At 58.2% G+C, this 25416-nt stretch overlaps 2 protein-coding genes across 7 annotated transcripts in view; one reads left to right on the forward strand and one right to left on the reverse strand.

Moving 5' to 3' along the window:
* Positions 1-98: 98 nt before the first annotated feature.
* LOC114014333 (uncharacterized) overlaps positions 99-25416 on the forward strand; it is a 36303-nt gene continuing 10985 nt past the window's right edge. The window contains exons 1-3 of one of the 6 annotated variants that reach the window (XR_008733482.1): positions 146-415; positions 23846-23892; positions 24510-25026. The gene's annotated coding sequence lies outside the window, so the exon portion shown is untranslated. Of the gene's footprint in view, positions 416-22977; positions 25027-25416 lie in introns of those variants that run through there. The other 5 variants (XR_003557789.2, XR_008733483.1, XR_008733484.1 and 2 more) reach the window with 5 other exon arrangements.
* On the reverse strand, positions 3854-22979 carry LOC102053389 (START domain-containing protein 10-like). Its single transcript, XM_055717975.1, has 6 exons — positions 10969-22979; positions 7501-7648; positions 7279-7382; positions 7045-7162; positions 6703-6755; positions 3854-6375 (listed from the first exon to the last, which is right to left on the reverse strand). Exons 1-6 carry the CDS (start codon positions 11131-11133, stop codon positions 6163-6165), a joined length of 801 nt encoding a protein of 266 aa, XP_055573950.1. The 5' UTR covers positions 11134-22979; the 3' UTR covers positions 3854-6162.

Raw genomic sequence — 25416 nt, forward strand, 5'->3', positions numbered from 1 at the left:
GGCAGGCTTCGCAGCACCCAGCCCACGCCTCCCACTGCCGGTCCCTCCTCCAGGCCAACCCTCTGGTTCCCATCCCTGTCCCACCCTCCCGTCCTGCCCCTTCCCAGGCATCACCGTGCCCTGTGCTTGGCCCCTGGTCTGGCTGCCCTGTGTCCTGCCCCTCAGCCAGGCTCTGCCCTCTTTTGGGGGCTGCCCCCAACCTCCCCACTCACTCACTCACTCACTCACTCACTCACGCGCCTTCTCTCACCTTCCTAGCCAGGGTCCTGCTCCTTGCCACGAGCCCTCGGACGTGCATTGCCATGGGGGGAACCAGGTCCCTGAGGCTCACACTCCAAGGCTGCACTGCAGAGGGAGATGTTTGAAGTTCTTGGGTGCATTCGGCTCCACCTGCTGTTTCTGCTTCCGGCTGCAGGTAAGAGGAGATATTCACTATATCCACCGTGGCTTGGGACTGAGCAGGGTGCAGGTGCTGGGAAGGTGTTGCCAAATTGGAGAAAACAGGTTAAAATGTTCATGCTAATGAGGGAACTTGGAAGGGCTGGTACTGGGGCTGGTTGGATGAAATGTCTGGAACACAGAAGCCTCCCCTGTGCTGTAGGGATGCTGGGGATAGAGCACACCCCCCCACACTCCCCCCTGCTGGTACCCCATGAAGAGGGTGATGTGGAGTGAGCTGAGGGGCAGGATGGATGGCAGTGTGGTCTGGGGTGGCAGGGGGATACTGGGAGGGTTTCTCTCCTGCCAAGAGCCTGTACATTCACTACCAGATGACCAGGCTGCCTTTAATGCAATGCTTTTTGCAAGAGCCCCGGGGGAGCTGGCAGTTAGTCCGGCTCTGCTGTTACCGAACCTTGCACATGGAGTCTGTCCAAGGCTGATATCTCACAACACCCTTCAGCCCTTCCCCACGCCTGGTGGCAAGACTGATAACTGCTCCCTGCCCTGTGAGGGTCCAGCTCTCTGGGGACCCCCTTGCTTCAATCCACGCTTGTCCTTCCCTGCCCCAGTGATGCCCCCAAAAGTCTTTGCTGGGGGCTGGGAGTGGCAGGAGCCCCTGGTGTGGAAGGGCCGCCCCATACAAGTGTTTGTGCGTGCAGCTAGGTGCAGAAAGGCAGCTTCTCCTTTATCACACTTTGCGCCTGCAAAGCAGAAGCAGAAATCGGCATGAGCCCAGCATCAGTTTTGCCTTCCTCCCCCTTCCCTGCCAGCTGCTTCGGCAGGGAGTGACACATCCCTGGGACTGGGGATGGCATGGGTTGCCCCATGGACCACCCTGTGGGTGAGTTTTGGAGACAGGGTGCACAGGGACCCTCAGGATGTGCAGGGACCTTCTGGCTCTGCACCACAGACTGTGCCATCCTGCTGGGCTTCTGCCTCTTAGGGGAAGCTGTTTGGCTAAATATAAGCACTGCTGCTCACAAGATGGTTGCTGAGGTCTGTGGTGTGAGTGGCTGGAGGGGCAGGACAAAGGGTGCTGGTAATGCTGGTTGCAGCCAGCATGCCATTGTTTCCATCCTGCCATGCTGGAGGCATTAGCACCGGTGAAGCAGACTCCTGTGTGGGGCCAGATCTTGGCTCACCACTGTTTGGCACCCTGCAGCACCTCTATAGAGCCCTCATACTCTGCTGCTGGGAGTGGTGCTCCTCCCTGTGTGCTGGGAGGGCAGAGATGGGCTGCTGGGGAGGGAAACTTTGTCCGAGGGTGGAAGGGACAACCTGGGACATCCCCAGAGTGGCAAGTTGCAGTCCCATCTGATGGTCCAGCATGATTAAGAGCAAGGCCCAGTTCCCACAACCCACATCCTGATGGCTGCTGACAGGCCAGTTCAGTGCAGCAAAACTTCTCCCCTGGTCCCTTCTACCTCCACAGTCACTTAAGTGTCAGGACTGGAGCTTGGTTCCCCTGGCAGGGGGGAAACCCCTGCTCAAGCACCGCTGCTGAGCCCCAGCACCCGGCTGCCTGCAGAGACTGTCCCTTCTCAGGGCTCAGCCAGGAGGACAGCCCAAGCTGGGTCATCCCCCAGCCATGGGACCATCTTGGAGACAGACAGCTGGCACAGGGCTGTGTCAGGGGGAAGCAGGGCACAGCAGAGTGCTGGGGCACTGGCAGCCATTACATGAATGCTGCGGCTGGGTTGTTTGCTGAAGGCTTCATACTAGCCCACTTTCTACAGCACAGGTTTCAAAGCCTCTGTTTGATCTCTGGTGTCTACTAACCTCTGATGCAATCCATATTTAGATGCTAGCCTCCTTGAGCAGAGACAGAGAGCTCTGCCATATCTATGGGTTTGCACAGCAGGAAGCTCTTGCCTGCTCCCTGGAAAAGGCAGATGGGCAGAATCATAAAACACCCCTTAGGCTGGAGGACTTGGCTTCAAGAAGATGCTGGCAAGGGCTAGATGAAATGAAGATCAAAGTAAAGGTTGGATCCTTCCAGCACATTGGCCTGTTAGTCCTTCCCCTTTCTGGGAAGCATGACACTGTGCCTCAAGGTCCATGTGTCCAGCTGTCTGCCCATCCATCCATCCATCCATCCATTCTTCCCTTCATCCCTCCATTCATTTTCCCCTCTCTCCCTCCCTCCCTCCCTCCCTCCCTTGCTCCCTCCCTCCCTCCCTCCCTTCCTCCCTCTACCCACTCTTTCTTCCCTCCCTTGCTCCCTCCCTTCCTTCTTCCATCTATCTGTCTGTCTATCTGTCTGTCTATCTATCTATCCATCTCTCTATCCATCCATCCATCCATCCCTAGCCATCACCCTTTGCTGCTCTCTGGGGCAGCCTTTGCTCTATCTTCAGCCCCACCCATGCTGGATTGTGCTGGGGGACGTGTGCAGTGATGGTGGGAGCACCTCTTGGGATCAGGACAGAGTGAGGGACACTCAGGCCTCATACTAAGAGGGCAAATGTCACATTGGACAGCTGGAAATGTGGGGTTGGGACCAAGCCCAGAGGGTTGTCTTGGGCTTGGCAGAGAGCTGAGCCCCTGGCAGGGCTTGGTGGAGGAGTGTGGAGCAGGAAGGTAGAGGCTGTTGGGCTTTGAATCCTGCTGGACCTCTCCAGGCAAGAGCTCTGATGGTGGCCATTCCATGAGATAAGATAGACTGCTGGGGAGCTCCCTGTTGGGCTCAGGTTCCCAGTGTGGGTGGTGGGGGTGAGAGCTGCCCAGGGCCTATCCATGAGTTTAGGGATGCAAAGCATGAGATGCCAGGGATGGAATCACATCCCCCTCCATCTGGGGCATGTTTGATACTGGGGGCACTGGAGTGGACTGTGGACCTCTGTGCGGCCAGGGTGGGGGGCCCATGCCACACTCCCTCTGCCCCCCATCCATCAGGGTACTGGCGGACATCACTGCCTCTGGGCTAATCTCCCGTCCAGCAGCAGCTTCCCGTTTCCTTTCCAATCTCTGCATTGTGGGGCGGCTCCTCTCTGCTCATGGCCAGGCAGGAAGAGCCATCCAGCTGGGCTCTTGTGTGGAGCTGCAGCCCCCATGTACGTGGCCATCACCCCTGGGCTGTCGCCACCTGCTCCCCCAGCATCCCGGTGAGGGCACTGAGGGGGCTCCAGTCCCCCCATAGCCTGTCTGCTGCCTCCCTTAACTCAGGCGCTTGGGTATGCCAGTGCATGGCTCCCTTCCTGTTTGTGCCACAGGAAACCCAGCAGTGGCACATCATTCACTAAGAAATCACGATGTTGGGGCTCCTGGCACCCACAGGGTCCGAGGCAGCCCCCCTCTCCAGCTGCACAGGTTTCACCCTGCTCCCCAGCCAGGGTGATGCTGGGGGCCAGGAGCTCTGCTACAGCCCAGTGCTGGATGCGGACCAGTGTCCCTGCTGCCCCAGTGGCCCTAATCTTCTACTTGATGCCACTGCCATCCTGGCCATTTTGGGCAGCATCCTGGGCTGAGATGTCACCAACCCTGGCACAGTTTTCCCTGGGGCTGGCTGGGGAGTGGGGACTCCCTGCCGGCTCTTGGTGCTCAGGCAGCAGCAGCTCCTCACACCTACTTAGGGCTGGCTAAAAATAGCCCCACAGCAGCCTGGCTGCTGCAGAGAAACATCCAGGGAATGAGGAGAGATGGGGCTGCTTTCTGCAGCACTGGGGCCGTGTGGGGTGGTCTTCACCCCAGCACCCTGCGGGCTCAGGGTGCCAGTGACCTCTGTACTCATCAGGGCAGCACCCGGGGGTGTTTCTCGCCTTTGCTCTGGCCACAGTTCCCTGCTCAGCTCTATCACCATTATTGCAAAGTGTTATTGGGGCAGTTTGGGGCTGGGACGTGTCTTCACAGGTAAAATCCTCCCTGCTGCTGTGCCCTCAGTCTACTGAGGTGGTGGGAGTGGCGCAGGGCAGGGAGAGACTGCTCCCCTTGCCGTGAGCCCCGTGCACTGTGAGGGGGAGGCTGCACATCTCCTGCCCTTGGGTTTTCCACATTTTCCCTGTGAAGGTGCTTCTTGCCCCTGTTCTGCTTGTACAGCCAGCCCAGCTGCAAACCGTGGGAGCTGTCTGCCCAATGGCCAGGACCTCCTCTTGCCTCCCCAGCACTCTCTGCAGTAAGACATGTGCATTTGATGTCTCCATGGAGCAGCACAGGGAACATACGTGACCTAACAGGGTAGCTAAAGGGGGACAGTGAGCATCTGCACCTGGGATGCTGGGGTCAGCATCTGGACAAACCAGGGAGAAACACAAGATGTTGGGGAAGCCAGCATAGTGCAACAGCACTTGCAGCTCGGTTTGGGGTTTGGGGTGACCAGGGGGTGTGAGGCTGGGTGGGTCAGAGGGTCCCCAAAAGCCACGGTGGTGGGTGGCTCTGGGCAGGCTGCAAGCCCTGAGCGGCTGCCAGAGGGCTGTGCCCCCCCCGCACTGCCGAGGCAGGGCTCTGCTGTGAGGGCAGCTGCCACATCCCGGCCATGTCCACTAGTCTTTACCTTGCTGGGACAGGTCTGGAGCTGAGCACCATGGCACTGTCAGCAGTGACGGCCCTGTTTGCATTGGCCTTGCACAGATCAGGCTTAAAGCCATCTGGGGCAGGAGCCCAGCAGCTGCAGGCAGTCTTGGAGCCTGGCAGTGGATAGAAAAATGCAACATTTGTCAGTGTATTCCCCCAGCAGTGGCTGTCTAGACTAACTTCCCATTGTCTGGTGGAAGCTGCCCTGGTCCCATGCACGCTCACCCACATGTGCGTGGGTGTGTAGAGCCCAGCATCCGCTTCTCCTGCTCCACCACTGGCCACCTCGCTCCCTGCTGAGGGTCACCCCTAGGTGCTGGGACAGCGTGGCTGGACTGGCCCTCCTGTCCAAGCCAGGACCTAGTGCCTGGACAGCCTCAGGGTGGGTGCAGTGCCAGCGTCCTCCCCATCCCATGCTGAAGCTCTCTCGCACACACACCAATCCCTTTATTATTGTGCCAGAAACCACAGCAGCAGCAAACACTGAGTGAGTGGGAACAGAGGCTGCCCGAGACCCCACTGCGAGGAAAATCCCACCCCACCTCCCAAACACCACCTGGGTAAGGGGTCCCCAGAGCCAGCTGGGCTACAGCCACCCTGCAGAAGTGAGCCTGATGCCCAGGAGAGGACCTGGGAGGGCTCCCTGAGTTGTGGGGGGGTGTCACACAAAGCCTGGTGGGGGGCTTGGTGGGCTGGAGTGGGTCCAGCCTGATTGCGGGGCTGGCAGAGCTGGACCTCAAGCCAGAGAGGGTCAGTTCTGTGCTCCTGCAAAGCATGGGCAGGACCCGTACAGACTCCCCACTTCTGGCCATTTGAGGGACACCCCTAGAAGGTCTTACAGTGGCAAAGGGATATCCTGGTACCTGGAAAGCTCCTACTCAGCACATCAAGGGTTCCCCCTCTTTTGACTTGCCCAGCCTCTCCCTGGGGCACCCGCTCCCACTGCCAGCTCTACCTCCTGCACAGGGACATCTCCATGGGCCACCATTGGTGCAAGGGGGGACCAAGGTGCCTGTCCTCCCTCTTCCCACCACCCGTGCTGCAGGTTCCCATGGGACAGTATCCTGCTGCCTGGGTAGGGAGGTCTATGGTGAAGGAGTTGGAGAGCAGACATGACTATTTGGGCTCAGGGGGCAAAATTCCTGCCTGTGCCCCCTGGCTGCTAAGCCTTGGTCATGAGGGGGAGCCTGGTGAGAGGGCTGTGGTGAGGGCTCAGGCCTCGTGGTCACTGGTGCTCAGGTGGTCCTCGGACAGCCCCGTCTCATCGATGTTCTCCAGCGAGTCAGCGTGCTGCACTGAGAGCTCGGCCAGGCTGACACTGGGCAGCGTGTTCTGCTCTGGGTACACCCAGGGCTTGTATCCTGGGTTGTGCTTGTGTTTCCACTCCGGGTACTTCAGCCCAGCCTTGTAGATCTTCTTCATCGCCTGTGGGCAGAGTGGGTCCAGGCCGTCATGGTGCCCCAAGTCCCCAGGGGGGATGGAGCCACTCTGGTCTGTAGGCATAGCTCCCAGCTCCCGCGATGCTAGCTTTTTGGGGGGTCCTGGGAGGGGATGGGATGGGTGCCTGGCTCAGACCACACAGCCCCACCAGCATGCCCAGGACACACCCTGCAAGCCCTGGGTCACCCAGTACCTGTCCTGAGAGCCCTGGGTCAGCCAGCACCCATCCTGCCCCTACCTAGGGGGCTAGCTCAGGGCACCTCATGCCTGATGCATCTATGCATCCCACCACTGGCCACACACCCTGCTTACCTTTGGTGCCACAAACTGGGAGACGCGGTTCACCACCCACTTTGGCAGCGATCCTGCAAAAGCCCAGAGCCCTGTCACTCAGCTGATCTGGGCCAGCCCCAGAGGAGGCACCATGAGCCTGCAGCACCCCATGCCAGACTGACACCTCCCCCCCCAGGGCTGCTGGAACCTGCCACATGCTGTGGCCTTGGAGGGAACACCCTTCTTCCCTGGGTTGTCCTTACTTCCCAGTGCCCTTTGGGCCCCTGGATGATAGAGACCCATGGTGGGTGAGCTCTCGGGGTATAATGGGACCCATCCCCCAGGAGGCATGCTGTACCCTCCCATCCTGCTGCCACTCACCGCGAGGGTCCACCTGGGTGAGATAATAGAGGATGCAGGCACTGGCACCATTTGCCTTGATCAGGTAACCTGTCTGCAGGGACACGGCCCTCACAAAATCCTTCCGGGGTGGGTATTTCTGCAGAAAGATGCCGTGGACCTCAGAGCCTGCCCCATACACTCCCCAGCCCTGCCTGTGCTGTTGGCCCATGGGGCCAGCCCCCCTGGCAGGGCTGGGGCTGGCTGGGGTCTCACCGGGTGCTTGACGCTGTAGTTGATGATCATGTAGTCATTGCCCAGGGGCAGCCAGGAGCGCAGGGTGACGAAATCCCGGTTCTTCAGGGGGCTTGGGCATTTCCCTGCAGACAGACCCTGTTACACCCCAACCCATTGCCCCCACAGCCCCACACCCATGCACGGGGCTGTGGGGTCAGTGAGGGGAACCCTGGGTGTCCCCAGGGGCTGGGGGCTGCTCACAGGAGTAGTATCCCACATCGGCGTTAACAGTCAGGCGCCCGATGTCATAGGTCTCGATCATGTTCGAGTCCCATTTCTTGCGGTAGTGGGTGTCGTGCAGCACATCGTAGAGCGTCTCGGCAGGGACATCCTTGCAGGAGATGCGAGTCTGTGGGGAGACGGGCAGTCGGGCAGGGGGGCAGCACCCACCCACTGAGCACGGAGCTGTGCCTATCTGGGGACAAGGACTTTAGGCTGTTCCTGCATGCGCTGGCTTGCCCCTGTGCTGCTACAAAGCTACGTGTGCTGTGGAGGATGCTCTGCACACATGGTGCAGGGCACACTGCTGCTTCAGGACAGCCCAGGCAGAGCCACTGGCCCCACTGCCAGCGTGCAGCACAGTGCAGAGGCAGGAGGGCAGCAGGGGCAGAAGGACTCTCTGCCCTCAAATGGAGCTGTCTCGTGGTCCAGGCTCTGGTGCCTGGGTTCCCTGAGTCCAACCCTGTCCCCTCACCCCGTGTTCCTGCAGGGCAAGCAAAGGGATGCTCCTGCCCTGGCACAATGGTGTCAGGTGTGGGGTCCAGACCAGGAAGGTTGGCCGGCCCCAGGCTGTAACTGGAGCCATGGAGCTGCCCAGCCGCACTGGCAAGTGCATTATTGATGAAGCCAGCTGCCCCCCTCCACTCAATGCCGGGAGGAAGGAGATGTCATCTGCTCCTCGTTAGAGGCCTTGCATCTTTGATGAGATGTTCAGCAGTGCCGTGTAATTGGAGATGGCCCTCTGAACGTTGCAGGTCCCATCAATCTCGGGCAAGCTTTTCCCGATGGCCTGCGTGATGGTTTCTGCCTGGTGTGCTGGACTCGTGCCCAGGACAGGCTTGGAGATGTGTTGGACTCCTTGGGGCACTGTGGAGGAGAGTGTGGAAGCACCCATCCCCTTCCTCCTGTTCCCCCCTCCCCAGCCACCCCCTCCCAGCTGGGTCTGGTGCTGCTGCTGCTGCAGGGTGAAGGGTGCTTCCAGCCAGAGGTGGAGCTCATGGTCCTCCTGGGCTTCTGGAACCTGTGTTTTATCACAGCGGCACCATCTCAGGCTTGCCCACTAGAGCCTGTCCCTCCAGCCATGGATGAGCAGCGGCTATGCAACAGCTGCACCAGGTGCAGCAGGTGGCCAGCTGGGATGGAGAAAACAGACAGCCCAAACCCAGATCATCCACAGTGAATTCAGGTGAAAAAAACCCAAAGCTCCAGCTGCTCAGGGACTCACCAGGTTACGCCTGAACTAATGGAAAGACTGGGGCTCTTCTGACCCCCAAGCTCCAGCCTGTGCAGCTCAGCTCTCCCTCACAGACTGGGTGGCATCCTCCATCCCACATTTCAGAAAGGATCCCTGGGCAGTGCTAACCCCTGCACCATGTGCAGACCCTCTTCTGAGCAGGGAAAAGCTACATTAAGGAGGTATTAATTGCAATGAACCAGGCTGGGCAATGGTGTTCAGACCTCCCTGCTCCTGCCTGGGGTCCTCTTTCTGTGCAGGGCTTGGTGGTGGCAAAAGGGGATGTAACTGTATCCCCTCTGCTGTGCTGTGCTTGTCTGAATTTGGCTGGACTTCATGAGGCTTCTGCCAGCCTGTCCCTCCAGCCTGTCCAGGTCACGATGAGCAGCATTCTTGTCTCCAGCACTTCAAATGCTCTCCATGCTTCAGTGCTACCTGCACTCTCACTGAGAGGAAAATCGATCCCATCATCCCAGTAACAGGGTGGGACTGGGCAACTAGCCACCATCTGGATCCTGTACTGCTGACCACCATGCTATGAGCTACTCTCATCAACCACTTCTCCAGTCCAGATCTCACCAATGTGGTGACAAAGACACTATGGGAAACCTTGTCAAAAGCTCTACCAAATCTGAGGTACAGGGTTTTCACTGCTCTCCTCATACCCACACAGCCAGTCCTCTCATTGCAGGAGGCAAGCAGGCTGGTCAAGCATTATTTGTCCTTGGTAGTCCCTACTGCTGTTACCACTGCCCTTGTCCTTTAGGACATGGCTTCCAAAAGGATGTTCTCCATCACCGTCCCAGGGATGTTGGTGACACAGCAGCCCATAGCGCCCTGCAGCATCCTTCTTGCCCTTCTGGAAGATGGATGTGACGTTTACTTCTTCCTAGTTACCAGGGACCTCCTGCAGTCACCAAGACTTTTCAAAGAGATGTTGGCCAGACCCCTCTGCACCCCTGGGTGTGTCCTGCCTGGTCCTGCATACTTGTGCATGCCAAGTGCCTTAAGTGCTCCTTGATCCTAGCCCAGAAGCTCTTCCCTGGCTTATGGTGTCAAGGTGGTATGTATTGCAGATACACCTCTGCAGAGAGTGCCACTCCTCCTCCTCCTCACCTTGGCCCTGAAGGGCCTTCATCCAAGGCAGCATTGCAATCATGTGCCCAGCTCCTTGTTGTGCCTCCTTAGCTGCATGCGCTGGTGTGCAAGCAGCTGAGACGGGCTGTCAGTTACTCTGTGTTCAGAAGAGCAGTGCAAGAGCCTCCTCCAGCTATACCATACCCCATTCCCCTACTCACCACCTCCCCATGCCTTCCCTCCTCTTCAGGCTGTATTAACCCTTCCCTGACACTCCTAGTTGAAAGCTTTCTTTATCAGGTTGGCTGTCCCGTAGGTAAGATGCTCTGGCCCTACTTGCCTAGCAGGATCCCATCCCTGCCTGGCAGTCCTGATCCTCAGTTGCCAGAAAAGCCAAAGCCCTGCCCGTGATACTGGCCATGGAGCCAAGCACTGGCCTTCAGGATGTTCCCACACAGGGCTCCCCTGCCCTGTTCTCCCAGCACCCTGTAACCACTCTTGATGTACTCAGGGTCACCTGGCAGTGTCACTGGTGCCATGTAGATGAGTAGCAATGTGGAACAACCTGAGGGATGGTTGAACCTCGCTAGTCCCTCTGCAGCATCCCAGATCTGGCCACTGGCAAGCAATAAACCTCCCGACATGGGGGCTTTTAAACTCTTTGAGATGCTCATCCAGTGCAGGATGTGAGGTGACGTGCTCCAGAATGGCATGGCTAGGGGAGAGGCACCAGGGAGGCATCCCGCCAGCCAGTTGCATGCCAGGGGCTCCTGACAAGGCCATCTCCATAACGTAATCGATCCTAGGGCCTTCCTGCCTGGGTCTGGATCAAGGGCAGCTGCAATGTGAACCCACACGCGTACACACACGGCAGGATGCTGCAGTGGGCATCCCAGCAGGTCGAGAGGCTAAAGCCATGGGGCAGGCAGTGAGAGCCTGCAGAGCAGCTTGCCAGCTGGGGAAGCACCTCTGGGTAACTAACCCTGCCAGCCCTGGCATTCCAGGCAGAAGCACCCCCAGGCAGGCTGTACCAGGGTGCACAGGATGGGCCAGCACCCCAGGGACCCTCAGGGAGCAGCCTGGCATGCAGCTGAGGTAGGAAAGGGCTGGTGGTCCCGCAGCTGCAGGCATCTGCTTACCTTGATTTTCTGCACGGTGCAGCTTTCCTCCTGCCCCTGACTCCACACGGTCACGCCAGCCTTGTTATACCGACAGTGCCAGCCTTCCAGGCTCTCGCACTGATCCCTGAAGGAGCTGAAGTCGGAGTCATCTGGGATATAAACCATGTCCCCTCCTCTGGACATGGGGCTGAGCTGCTGGACCCAGGGCACAGGCACTGGCTGCAGGCAGGCTCCTGCCTTGCCTCCTGGGAAACCTGGCTCTGCCCTTGAGCTGTGCCTTGCTGGGTCCCTGCTGCAGCTCACATCATCCTCCGCGCCCTCAGCCCGTGCCCCGCGAGTGGGCACTGGCTGCCCAAGGCACACCGGGATGGGCAGGGACCTGAGCCACCCCGGCCACGCTGCACGGCACAGAGCAGCGGGGAGGAAGGCTCCTTCCCTGCAGTTACTATCGCAGCTGCTGGCGGCTCAGATGTCTTCCCCGGCCGGCTAACCGGGATCGCATTTCTCTCCGCCTGGCTGTCAGCTCCTCTATTATTCAGCAGGTAGCAGCATGCAGGTAGCTTGGCTTTCAGGGTAGAGCTGCCCCTGGCTCCCCAAGCCCCCCGGCCCTGCTGGCCCTGCTCCCCCCTCGCTGGCACGCTGGCAATCTCTGTGCCTGACTTTGCAGCACCAGCTCGCTGGCGGGATCAGCTGATCACCTGCCAGGAGCAGCAGCCAGGCCTCCCAGCAGCGCGGCAGAGGCGATGGGCTCAGCATCGGCAGGGTGTGGGTCAGCACAGATCTTGGCATGCCAGGGATGGGGCCACGGTCCAGTGCACAGGACCTTGGCTGTCAAGGTGTCCTGGATCTGTGGGGTGGGCTCCTGGTGTGGGGAAGGGAAAGAATTTGCAGGTGGGGAGGTTGCCCCTCACTGGACTTGCAGGATCCTGGTGATGCTGGTGTGGGAAGGGACTCCTGGGGGTCTCTAGCCCATCCTCCCACTTGGAGCAGAAAGACCACCAGCAAATGTCACCCATGGCTTTACCCAGCTGTGTCTTGAAGTATGGACTTGCCCCACCTCCCTGGTGGCATGTCGCACAGCTACACTAGCTCCCCAGGAAAAAACCAAACAAAAACCCCTACCATCCAACCTGAAGTTGCAATTAATGTCTGCTGTCCTTTGTTATATCTCATGCCCTAGTAAGAGAGATTGGCTCTGTCACCTTTGCATCTGTCCTCCAGGTAGCTGCATGATGCTGGTAGATCCCAACTCACCCTTCTTGTAGTCCCAGGTCCCAGCCCTGCCAGTAGCATCTACTGGTCCCTCTCCAGCTCCTCCACTTCTCCCTGAACTGGGGGGCCAATCTGGGCACAACACCCTGCTGGAGATTCCCTGGTGTTGTGCAGAGGGGACAACTCCTTCTCTCAGGCTGCTAACTACACTCCTCATGTCGCCCAGGATGCAGCTTGCCCCATTTGTTCAGCCTCTTGTCCAGGACCTTGTCCCAGGTCCTTTTCGCTGGGACCCTGCTGAGTCCTTTGGTCCCTAGCCTGGGTGAAATCTGGGGTTATCTGGCCCATCTTGTTGATGTCCACAGGTTTCTGTTGACCCAAATTGTGAGTTTCCTGGGGTCCACTTGTACTGAGGCTCCACTATTTGCTGCACACCCATTGGCGCTAGTTTAGCCTCACCTGCAAGGCAACGGTACACTTGCCTCTTCAACTGACCCTCTGATGAGGATGGGGAACATGGCCCCAGTACTGACCCTGGGGCACCCTGCTTGAGACCAGCTGCCAGCTGGGCATCAAGGGATGGGCAAAAACTCATGGAAGGGACAGCAGGGAGAAAGATGGAGAGCTGCAGCTGCTCACGAAGTCTTGCCTGGCAAGGAATGCTACCTGCCACTGCCTGCAGCTGCTCATGCTGTAGCATGGTGGGCTGAGCAGCTGCCCTCCATGCATGCCAGCTCATCATAGGGCTGCACGTTTCACAGCTTGGGCTGCTCTGGGTGCCGTGGTTGTCTGCCCCTGAGGCAGAGCTGCCAAGCGCCACGCTTCGTTAAAGAGCTGCCGCAGTGGGCAGGGAGTGGCAGATCTCAAGTTGGGGACGGTGCAGAGGAAAGTCCTTGGGATGACCTTGGGGCTGCACAGCAGGGAGCAAGCCAGGCCAGACAGATGTATGGTCTAGAGCTGTCTAATGCCATTGCTGTAGTGTCCCATGGGGTGCACAGGACCGTGTGTGTGTGAGCATGTGCACCCCTGTGTGTCCACACGCAAGCATTGGCAATCACCCCAGTCCCTGCAAGAGCCAGACACGGCCCGGAAAGTCAGTGCATGGATGCATGGGGAAAAGTAGGACCCAAGCCTGGGGGCTTTGCAGCTCCAAAGTGTGTCCATGGGGTTAAAGAAGGGAGGACACTGCAGTCCTGGGGATGAAGGAGCTCCAACTGGCTGCAAGGGAAGGAGCAGAATGCTTAGCCAGCATCACTGAAGCGGGAACTAGCCCTGCCTGGCCACGTTTCTCGCTGTACCTGATTAATGGGAGAATTGGTTGGGCAGGCTGGAAACTTGAATGGAAGTGCTTTCTTCTCTTCTGCATCAGCCCTTGGGGTCAGTGTTGAAGCTAGATGACAGTGCAGCCACCCAAGAGCTTGCTGGTCACCATCACATGTCCCGTGCAAGGCACAGCTGAGCTGAGATGCATTCCTCTGACCCACTTGCCCTTGCTCAGGGCTCATAACAACCTCATTTACCACTGCCCACTCATTTACCACTCTAAGGTCTGGGTGATGCCGCTGGGACTCTGCACACCCCAAGGTAGAGAGATGAAGGTGACTGTAGCGAATATAAATCCAGACATTAATGTGACCTTGTCTCTGTCACATCTTGTTTTACTTCTCTTTATGAACATTGACTATCAAATGTCCTATGGCTGGAGCCACCCTGAGTTTCCAGCCAGGCAGTGGCTGTCTCAGGAACAATTTTGTGGTGTGTCCCCATGGTATGACAGCCCCATTCTTCCCATCCTCTATGGAGGAAGTGTCAGCAGGGAGGGAGGAAATAAGGGATGCTTCTCTGGAGGCATCAGAGCTACCACCCTAGCAAGACCTGAACCTGAGGAAGATGGACTTGATAGGCTCATTTTGCACAAGTATCTGTTAGCAGGGAGCTGGCTGGGCTCTGGGCGTATCCCTGTTGCATGGTTCCTTCCAGGCCCTACTGTCAGGGCTGGCTGAACCTGCACCCTGGGTTTAGTAGTGTCACACCACTGCCCTGCAGCATCCAGTAGCTGGCAGTGGCTCATTACACCCGGGTTAGTTGGATACTGGCTTTCCTTGGCTATGGGACACTGGCAGCTTGTGGTGGCCCCATAGCTGGCATGGAGTTACATTCCCTAGGCTGACAGTATAGCTGTGCTCCATGTCGGTGCCATTCTAAGTGAGAAATGCAACATCAGGAGACAGGTTTGCCCTTCACAAGGTTGTCCCATCTCTGGGATGCTCTTCTAGGGTGCTGCAGAGATGGGTCCATCTGCTGGGAGCATGCAGGGTCCTGCTCTTGGCCACATTTTGTCACTGTGCATGGGCAGTGGGGGATGACACAGAGGACCGTCACATCAGCATCCCCTGGGATCCCTGCATCCCCCACAGCCACCAGCTTCATGAGCAGGGGCCTCTCCAGAGCCTGGTGGGGCCAGGGCATGCAGGGGTGCTGCTTAGGGTATGGTGAGGAAGACTCAGCTCCCTGTCCCAGCTGTGTCTGAACAAGGACTTTCTGGTCCTTTCCTCTTCCTTTCATTCTTCAGAGCAAATTTCTAAACTCTCCAAGTGTCTTTACAGAGTCTAGAGCTGGCATGTGAGATTGACATGCTGGGAGTGGGGTTGCAGGGCTTTGCATGTGAGTGTTCACAGCTCTGTTAACGAGCTTGGATGCCTCAGCAGGATGAGCTTTCAGCTCCTCCAGAGCTGGAGAAGAGCATCCAATCCCCTCTGTAGAGACCACTCCTGCTCCTGTGAGAATCAGCTTTGAAAGCCTTTACAAATTGAAATGAAAAATGGTTTTCTTACAGAAAATAGTTCTGCTTTGGCTTTATGTGAGCCACAGAGCTGGCTCCCTTCAGATTCTTGTTGCACCAGGGTTTATCTCCTGGGGAATGAACAAGAGAGAGAGAGGAGGAAAAGCTAAAGATAGGCTGAGAGTTTCCCAGCCTGGAAAAACCCAACTGGAGCAGTTATGAAGGATTACAGCTGCCACATGTCATTAGGAGATCGTGGCTGTGAGGTGCAGATTGTCCCAGGATGGGAGCAGGAAGGTATTAAGCCCTGAGAAACATCAGGTCACGCTAGCTCTGGCTAGGCTGCCTCTCCTTTGAGGGACACAGGGAGAAGCAACAAAGCCAGGGAAGAGCAAAAGCCTGACCCAGGAATGGTGCAAGGCTGAATAAAACACCCTGGGGCTGCAGGGAGCCTCAAGGGGCCCTGGTGAGACCCCAAGCCCCAGGGCTGCAGGGACCCATGGGTGCCTGGAGAGACCCCAGAGCCTTGGGGATGCAGGCCCCCTTGCCATGTGCCCATCCGACCCAACCAAGTTAAAACCCAACTTCAGGTCCCTCGGGCACGGCCACACCATTCCCTGCAGGACAATGTCCCCCGCATGGGTGACACCCCCAGTCCAGGGCCACCGCACCCAGGGACCCTGCTCCGGGCTGTGCCTCTCGCCCGGCGTGTGCAGTCTGGTGCTCGCCCACTGGGTGTCACGCGTGCTCCACGGACGACAGCGACAGCCACACGGCCCGGGCGACGGCGGGGGGGAGAAGCCGAGGGATAGGGTGAGGAGCCGTGCCGTGCCAGCGGACGTGAGATGTCCCCCAGCAAAACGCCGATGCCACCAGCTCGCCCACGGAGCCGGAGGTGATGGCTGGGGCTGCTTCTGACCCGGGTTCCCCACGCCAGTGCCAGGTGGGTGCAGGTGGGTGCTGGCTGCTGGCTGCTCACCTGGCTGCTCCCCCCCCCCCCCCCCCCCCTCCTCCAGGGGGGCATCGGGGGAGGCTTCACAATCCCCTTCCCCCTGCTGCTCTGAGCTGGTTTTGGCACCCCAGGAGCCGCCCAGTCTTGCCAGGTCAAACCTGAGGGTTTGAGTGATTTGCACTTCAGTTTCAGGCTCTTGGGACACTTGGTATTACTAGACCCAGTTAAAGGTACCCAGGGCAGTGGGCACGCTAGGGGCACACTCCTCCCAGTGCCAAGGAACACAGAGACACCCCCGGGCCCCCCTCCCCTGCCGTCAGTTTTTCTGTGAAGCAGAGAATGGGATGAAGCCCCAGAAACTTTCCTCTTCTGCCTTGCTCCAGCCCTGCACTGCCATTGCATCCTTCCAGCTCCTGGCAGGGTCTGAACAGCCAAGCCCATCCACAGTGGCCTCCCCAGCCACCCTGAGACCTCCCAGAGAGGGGGACAGGGCAGGGGCAGCACTGGCACCCTGCACCTGGGGACCACCAGCTCCTGTATGTTTTAGTACAGACCTTTTTGTGCTACTTTGGAAGATTCTGGTGTCAGGGAAAGGTGTGTGTTTGGGGGCTTGCACACAGCAGCTCCTTGGAGGCTGGGATCCAGCACGGCTGGGGTATCCAGCCCTGCCGGGTCCCTTCTCTGTCCCCTGTGCAGGGACACAGTCTCATCTCTGGCATCATTTCCCAGGGTGATGGGGAGTGGGGGAGCACCATCTCCCCCTGGGAAAGGCAGGTCAGGGGGTTCAGAGCATCCGTGCTGGCAAAGCCAGGTGGCACCAATGACAAAGCATGAGAAGGTGGTGGGGAGGCTGCCAGGAACATTCCCAGGGGCTGGCACAGCAAACAGCGACATGGAAAAGTGGGTGTTCCCTGCTCACCCTGCCATGAGTTTTGGCTTCAGCTCTGCCCTCAGGAGACCCGGTGGAGGATGATGCATGGGGTGTGCTCCCTGGGGCACAGAGGCCAGGGTGGTACATCCCACAGCATATTTGTCCCATTGAAGATGGGTCAGAAGGTCCCTTGGGTGATGTGACTCCATATATCTTCTGCATACCTCTCTGCCGCTCCTCTGTGTCCTCCTACAACTGGGGTCATCATGCCAGAATGGGGTCCTGCCCCAGGATGCTCCTCCAGCTACCTGCATCCCACATATCGCAGTGATACACAGCACAGAAATGGCCACGCACTGCATGTGTGATGCAGTGATATAAGGCAAGTGCATGCGTGGATGCAGCTGTGGAGTAGTGACGTGCTTATGGGATCCTGCTACATGCATGGACATCCAGCAGGTGCCGGTGACTCCTCCATCCAACTGGTGGCACAGAAGCTGTCGCTAACACAGACGACACAACAATGACATGTCTGGACATGCATGTCAGCCGCCCACATGTGCCCAACTCACCAGCCCACACGTGGCAGTGCACACATGGCGGTACATGCAGCTGGCAAGACATGCACTCACAGCTCAGCAGTGCACGAGCTGGCGGCCCAGGGCAGCCCAGAGGCACTGAGCACCCATGCACCCACGCACGTACACGTGCAGACACACACAGAGTGGTGTGCAAGCATGCTCTATGTGTGTGCAGACCCACGTATGCAAACTGCAGCTGCTTTAGCATGTACCTGGATGCTCCTCAAGGACCTGTCCTTAAGCCCCCCACTCCTCTCTCCTAAGCCTCTTTGTTGCATCCTGTTCCCCCTCTTGGCTCCTATCACTGTCCCTGTAGCCTGGCTGCATGTTTCTTCTTCCTCAGCTCTCCCACTGCCCTACACTGCTCATTTTAGCTTAACTGTTCAGGGGACAGCCACCCTTGTGTCACCCTTGCCTTGTTTGCTCTGGAGCATCCTTCCCTGCCTGTGCTGCCTGCTGCCAGCCCAGGACCCTGCGCCAGCCCCCAGCTGCCCAGACTCCTCCTCTGCTCCACCACGCTTTTCCCAGCCTGGCAGAGAGGGCTGTGGTGCTCGCAGCCCCACAGCCACCAGGCCAGGGCTTGTTTGCACAGTGCCCCAGCTGGGCATCAGGATGATTTAAAAGGACTGTGAAAAATGTAGTTATTTTTCCCCCTTTCAACTGCAAGTCAATACTTGGGGAAGGATGTTTAATTATCTTCGTCACCCTCCTAAATCTCTTTATGAGAGGGTTTGGCTGCAAATCTCCACATCATTTCATAGTTATTGGCTAGTGCAGGGCACAAGCAGCACGGTAAATTAGCCGATCACATCAGGATGGGTCGTGTGTCCCCCCCATGCTGCCCACTCTGCACGTGGACGATCCCCCTCTACCCTGGGGCTGTGCCACAGTGGGTAGCAGCAGGGAAGCCCCCTGCTAACTCGGGGGTTAGGGCTGGTGTGTCCCCTCAGGCATTGGCACCACCTGATCACCATGGCCCAGCACATGCCCCATCCCTGGGGGCCTGGTTGCAGCAGGTAATGCCACAGGTTGGCAGCTCCTGTGGTGTCCAGGACCAGGCAGGATCCAGAGGACATGGGACAACCAGGACCACCCCAGGATGACCTCCTGCACCATGAGGTGCATGTTACCCCCAGCACAGCCTTGGTGCACCCCCTTCCGGATGCCCTCCCCAGCCCTGGGGACACACTCCCTGGAGATGGGGCTGTGGTTACCAGGTGCCCAGCACCCCCACGGCTAGGAAGGTCCCCTGGGGTGACCCAGTATCACCTCTGGCTGAGGGATGGACCAGGATGGGGCTGAGACATCTGCACACCAAAGATGCTGGGTCCCCCCAACTGCTCTGAACCCCCCAAACTCCCCAGCCCTCCACCTCATACCTCCTCTAAGGCAGACAGGAAAGCGGATGGGTGTGCTGAGATCCAGTGCACTGCTGCTGCTGTCCCTGGGGCAGGAGATACCCAGCCTGCAGGTGCAGCGCTGGGTGGCTGTGGGCCAGCAAAGGCGCAGGATGGAGAGCAGGCACAGCTGTGCTCCCCAACCCCTCTTCTGCTGGGGGACACAGAAAGTGTTTTGCAGCCCCCCACCCAGCAGCATCCCTGGCAGGCAGCACCCACTGTGCCCTAAGCCTCCCCTTCTCATGCAAAGCCAGCAGAGCCAAGGCTGGGCTGGAGGCCTGAGATACGCCAGAACAAAATGCCACCTTCCCGATAATGCCTTTTATTGGACTAGGTGACACGCAGGCTTTAGGGGATAGCAGGAGAATCCTCTTGGCTCATCCGCAGAAAGGATTTCCACAGCCCTCCCGGCGGCTTGTCAGCGCTCGGCTGCAAGTCCCTGAAGAGTTATTACCTCCAGACGCACGGCTCTGTCTGCTGGGAGCTGAATGGCGTCCCTGCCCCCTGTTCACTGCTTAGAAAGATTACGCCGCCTTTGAATAAGCTCCGTGGAGCGCTGCTGCCGACGCATCAGACAGGAGCTAATCAGAAAATTAGCAGGGAAAGAAAACTTTGTGGCAGGAACTTATCTCTGGTGCGGATGCGTGCCGCTCCAACTGCCGCTGCTGCCACTGCTCCCTCGCCCAGCCCCATCCCTCACCCGGGCTTAAGCAAAACTTCCCTGTGATTGCAGTGACAAGACCTGCTTCCACTGCATGGGCTGAGGAGGTGGTACGCATGCACACACACACACACGTGTGCACTTTGACACGTAGATGCAGTGTGTGCAAACACACCTGCATGCATGTGCAGTCTTATACACACGTATAGCCATCTGTGGATGTTTGGCACAGACATTTCTGTACATGAATGCACAGTTACATGCATGGATGCTCATGCACAGGCATGCCTACACTCAGGTACATGTGTGCACACACATGCAGACATGCACATATATAAATATATATATATATGCATAATATATATATATATATATGCATATGTGCGCATGCATCCCTATGTACTCAGACACAGGATTACACACTTACATGTGCACTCACACATCTGCACTTGCAAGCATGGATCTGCACACACATGGGCACATGTCAACACACACACGTGTGCATATTGGTGCCTTGGGACCTCTCCCATTGCTAGCTGAGCAGTGAGTAGGGCACAGCTGCTGCACCGAGCCCACCTTGCACCACCAATGCCATGTCCTCTTGGGACAGAGGTGTGTCCCACTCCTGCCCTGCTGTGACATTAGTCTCCATGCTGTAGTGCCATCCTGGGGACAGCCCCCAGGTGCACTGCTGGACACCCTTGGGTGTTCATGCTGTCCTCTGCCAGGGGGAAGGGCGCGGGGTGGGGCTGCGATGGGCAGGGGCGCAGCGAGCTGTCCTAGGGGCAGGGAGCAGTGCCTGGGGGCGGTGTGCGGGGGTGATTAAAATGTTCTGTTTGTTTTATTTAAGCACAACTGTCAGAAAGAGTTACAGGGCACTGAGCTAGAAAATAGCATTTACAGAAACTGCCTGCTGATACCCTGAGCCCTGACCTTTGCAGACTTCATTAGTGCCATGCAGACGTGTGCATGCCCAGCCTGGGGGTCACACAGAGAGGGAGGGCAAGGACCTCCCCCAGCCCTGGCAGCCTGCTGTCAGTGTAGCCTCTCCATGGGACCCCAAATGCAGCCACGTCCCAGTGCAGGGGCTCTCTGTGGGATGCTGAGCCCCATGCCACTCAGCACTGTGGGAGAGTGGTGATGGTGGCACTGAGGGCAGGAGGACATGGCCATATGGCCAGCCCCTCCTTGCTGTGGTCAAGTTTTGGGAATGGCCAGTCCAGCCGTGGCAACAGTTGCTACGATTCCCTTTTCCCATTCCCTTTTCTGGACTCCAGCAACTTCCCATGGCAGCTCTGGGCTGCCGGGGATCTGTTTACAGGCAATTAAATCTCATTAATTGCACAGAAGCAGCAGAGGCCCCATGGCAATGTGTATGGGTGAGTCCCGCAGGGGAGGAAGCCAGACTCAGCTGTCCCTGGCACATCCAGGTTGGGGTGGGGGGCAAGGGGGGATCTGCACCCACCTAGGGTGATGCAGGGCAGGGTTGAGCTCAGCCCAGAGGGACATTGGAGCTGGCAGCAAAACCTGGGGGATGGAGGACGTACATGGGCATTGTGATGGGTCTCACCCACCCAGCAGCCCCATGCAGACATTAACCGGGGCACCGAGCGCTGCCAACACCAAACTGGGCATCAGAAAGGGAGTCAATTCCCCAGTCGCCCTCTCCCTCGGGGGTTGCCAGCCCCATCTTCCCGCCTACAGCCCAGTGCTTTGCTGTGGGGATGAAATCAGCTCTGCTTTCAGCAGGAGGGAGCTGAGTAGGGGCTCGCTCGAGGCGCTTGCCCACACGTGTCTGAGCAGAGCTGGCGCAGGCAGGTGCTGAGCTGCTGCTGCTGAGCTGCCACGCCTCAGAAAAACAATAGCATTTGGTGGCAGGGGGAGAACAACCTTCTCCCGAAGGGATTGAAACGATGCTTTGATTGGGAACAGATGCAAGAGATAAGGGGGGGTGGGGAAGACAGGTAGCTGCACAGTTACGGCATGGGGCCAGCCACCAGTCTGCTTGCTGGTCCTTGCTGCAGGGAAGGGAAATTTCCTCAGAGGCGGCTGGTGCTTGGCTTTCCTCTGCCCTGTCGGCTCCAGGGCTGCCGGGACGCATGCTGGCCTGCCTGGGCAGGCTGTGGTGCTAGTGCTGGGCACGGCAGTGGGTAGAGGATGCACTGTTGCATGGGATGCGCCCTGCTGCAGGATGTGGGATGCTGGGTGCAGTCCTGGGGGTGCTGCTGTGGCAGAGTGTGGGTGGGGGATCCCGCATCCCTCTTGGGGTACAAGCTGTCCCCTGGCTAGGTGGGGATCACTGTCAGTAGGGATTCATGGGGAGGGTGCTCTGCCATACTGGGAGGAGCTGCAAACGTGGGACTTGTTCTGCCAGGGAGGATGGGGGGCTTCATGTGTGAGGCTGAGCCCTGTGCCCCATGTGCTGCTGCCTGTGCCCAGCTTGGCATCCTGCAGGATCAGCACAAGAAGTGCTGCGGGGAGCATGCTGTAGCCTCCTTCTCCTCTTCCTCTTCTTCCTCTTCCTCCAGCACTGGCAGCAGGGCCCAGCAAGACAAGCTGAGGCCAAGGGCACAGCTGAAAATAAAGACTAATCATCCTGCTGCTGAAATTGAGTGCCCCCTGCCCTCCTGCCCACACACAGGCTGGTGTGTGTGGGACTGGGTCCCAGGGTGCTGGCGGAGATGCTCAGGGGCGTGCTGCTGTCAGCAGGAGATGGAGAGTGGCTCAGCAGTGCCCGACCCCTGCCCCAGCTCCCCCTCCATCCCCTCTGGCTCTCACACTTGCCCGTGGGGTCGTGGCCTGCTGGCCTCCTTCTCTGCTTGGTAGAGGCTGGTGTGAGGAGGGGGAGGGTGCAGGAGGGGTGTGGAGCTGCCCACTGCTACATCTGGGTTCAGATGGTTAAGAATGTCCTGCCACTTGAGTGGGGGAGAAAAGAGCACTCACCTGCCCTTTGGAGACCCCCAAATTCCCCTGGCAAGACCTGCAGAAGGTTGTCACTCACTTCCGAGGATGTACAAGCCTTTTTCCCCCTAAAAGCCAGCTCCCAAGGCTGGGACACAGCTGTGCCTCGATTTCCTGGGAAGGAATGCAGCACATTGGGAAGGGATGCAGAACTCACTCACCTTCCCTGCGAGGCTGTAGGCACCCACCCAGCCCCATGTGACCCCACTGCCCCACCATGCCTTGGCCCAGGGCTGGGCAAGACAGGGCTGATGTGGGGCCACTTGCTGGGAGACTTGGGACTCGGGCTGGGAGACAGCAGGAGCAGCCAGTGAACACTTAATGTGAGCCAGAGCATCAGGGAGCCTGGCACCCTGGCAGCTGGGAAGGGGTCCATCCTGCCTCTTGCCCCAGCTGGGTTCATGCCTGGGTGGCAGGCAGCACCAGCCACAGTGGAAGATGCTTGGACCATTTTAACCCTTTCCATGGCACCGCTGCCTCTGCTGCATGATTGCCACCGGGCTGGGTCTCCGCGCCCCCCGCCAGCCGCAGAAGATCCAGCGGGAGGCAATCAGCAGGCGCACACTGCGGAGCGGCGCTTTTCTTCTCTAATCTTCTTATTTCATTTTAGCATTTACAATACACCCAGCCGGTAATCCTGACATCAAACACGCCACGCGCACTTTCAAGCTGCACCGACGTCAGGCTGCGCGAGTGCTGGCAGGAGCTGGCAGCTCCGACGTCTTGAGATAACACACAGAAGAAAGACAAGGAAAGCTGCTCTGCCAGTGCGATGCGCAGGCATTGGGTGCTGTGTCCTTCAGAGCCTTTCCCTAGGGGCCACCCACCCCGTCAGGGTGCCCTGGGTACAGGACCCACGAAGTGCCTCAGCTGGCATGACTGGGCTGAGGTGGGTGCCCATGCTGTTCAGGGCAGATTTCATCTCTTGTGAGAGACTGGAGTCAAAGTCATCCAAGCTTGCAGCCCAGGGGGAAGAGGCAGAGCTGGGTGACCCCACTGGTACCTGCTTGGCCACTTTCCTCCTCCCGGAGCTGTCACACCTCTGGGGCAATTGCAGTACCAGAATATGCTGGAGGGTCTTCCTAGCCTTCACCTCACCAGAGCATCCTTCAGTGACCAGACACGGCAGTTGGACCTTGGCTGGGGTACCTGGGGAACCCATCCCCGCAGGAATATGCTCCCTCCCCAGTGGAAGGGCAGGCAGGGGGAAGCTGCATGCTTTGGGTCTGGGGGACAGTGTCTGATACCCGCTATCCACTGGCACCACCAGCAAAGGGGCTGTGCCATGGCGCCGTGCCCCACATGGGGCTGCACCAGCGCTGACTGCAGAAACCCAAGGACCGGGCAGCTGGTGATGCTCACGAGTCCCTTTCTCTGCTACCCTGTCACTGGCTTTTCTCCTCTGCTGGACACCAGCTGCTGGGACAGAAATTTAGGTGACAAATGCTGCCAGTGAATTATTTCCCTCCCCTAACCAGGTGCGATGCAACACCCGTGGTGAGACAGATCCAGCAGTGTTTGCTGAGTCCCCTGAAGTGGCTTTTCTTCCTCAGCCTGGTGTCCAGTACTGAGTTTCCAGCTGCTGGGAAATTTCTGGAGTTTTCTTGGAGCTGAAAAGCTCAGCAGGCCTGGATTGGGGAGAGGGGGATGAAGGGCAGACAGAAGCAGAAAAGCCTGAGAAATTGTTCAATCCACCCTCAGGGCCTGGTGAGGATGGGACAGCTGCCCATCACCCTCTCATGGGTGGTTTCAGAGAGCACCCTGAGGCTCAGCAAGGCTTCTCCATGGCAGAGAATGTGCCACGTGCCCTGTGCCCAGGTGGTGCCCTGCACCCATGCATCTTTACCATCCTCTTCCTCAGCCAATGCAGGTGCAACGAGCCCAGCTAATGTGTGCTCTGCCTGGTGCTGGTGTGAGGAACAACAGCCTCTGGAGTAATTCAGTGGCTCATGTCCCAGTGCAAACCTCAGTCCCTGCCAGCCCCTTCCTCAGTGTGCCTGCATGGTGCCAGGCAGGCACTCACTGGGAGCAGCTGGTGGGGAGCACCCCCAAGGAATAGTCTCAGGTCTAATCCTTGTCTCGATATTTGGGATTTAATCAGCACTGAAGTAAGTAGCTTTTTTTTTTTTTTTTCTAAGGCAGAGAAGGGCTTTGACTCAACAGGAATTAATTTGCCTAATTAGCATCTTCAGAAATCGTCTCCCTCCTGCGCATGCCCCAGTGGGGGGATTTCAGGGCTTGAGGGCCCACTGCGAAGGCTGTGCCTGGTGGGGTGCTGCCCAGCATGCTGCCAGTACCCCCCTGTCTGCCTGGTCCAGAGAGCACTGCCCTGGTGCTCCTGCAGGATCCCACCCGGGATGCAGCTGTCGAGCATCAGCTGGATGCCCATGGCCACGGTGGCACCCACCAGCCCCATGCGGTGCCAAGGCTGGCCAGCCGTGGCAGGCACGGGTGGTGCAGGGCTGGGGGCTGGGGGGAGAGTGGGAGCAGGCGACTGACAGGGAAGATGAATGGTTTTAATCACACCGCTTACAGGGCACCATCTGAAGTTTCGTGTAAGTTATGATAGCGACAGTTTGCACGAAAATTGTATTTCCAGGCTTCATTGACTGGCTTAATGAGAATCTTTACGTGTCAGATATTAAATTAAGAAATTAAAGAGCTGTTTCGGTGTGTATAGACTCCTTCCTCGCACTGAGCTGCTTCTTCCAGATCAATCAGGAACGCGCCTCTAGAAAAGATGGGAGAAGCCTTTGATTTTCTGTCACCGGGGAAGTGAATCTAATACGCGTTGGCACCTAATTCATGTTTTATTAAAAGGCATGAGGTGGATGCTGCTGGCCTCCGCCTCTGCCCGCTGCCCTCTCTCTGCCTGTACCACTCCAGGAGGAGGGAACATCCCTGGCTCTGCCATCTTTGGGTCTCCGTGCTGCCTGGCCGTTATACTGTGTCCCAGATGCCAGCATCCCAGGGACTGGGGGATGGTGAGCATCGAGAGGGCGCAGGGTGCTGCATGCCTTGGCTGGTAGGTTTTGCACTGACTGCTAGC

Source organism: Falco cherrug, chromosome 8 (assembly GCF_023634085.1).
Source record: "Falco cherrug isolate bFalChe1 chromosome 8, bFalChe1.pri, whole genome shotgun sequence".
NCBI classification, from domain to species: Eukaryota; Metazoa; Chordata; class Aves; order Falconiformes; family Falconidae; genus Falco; species Falco cherrug.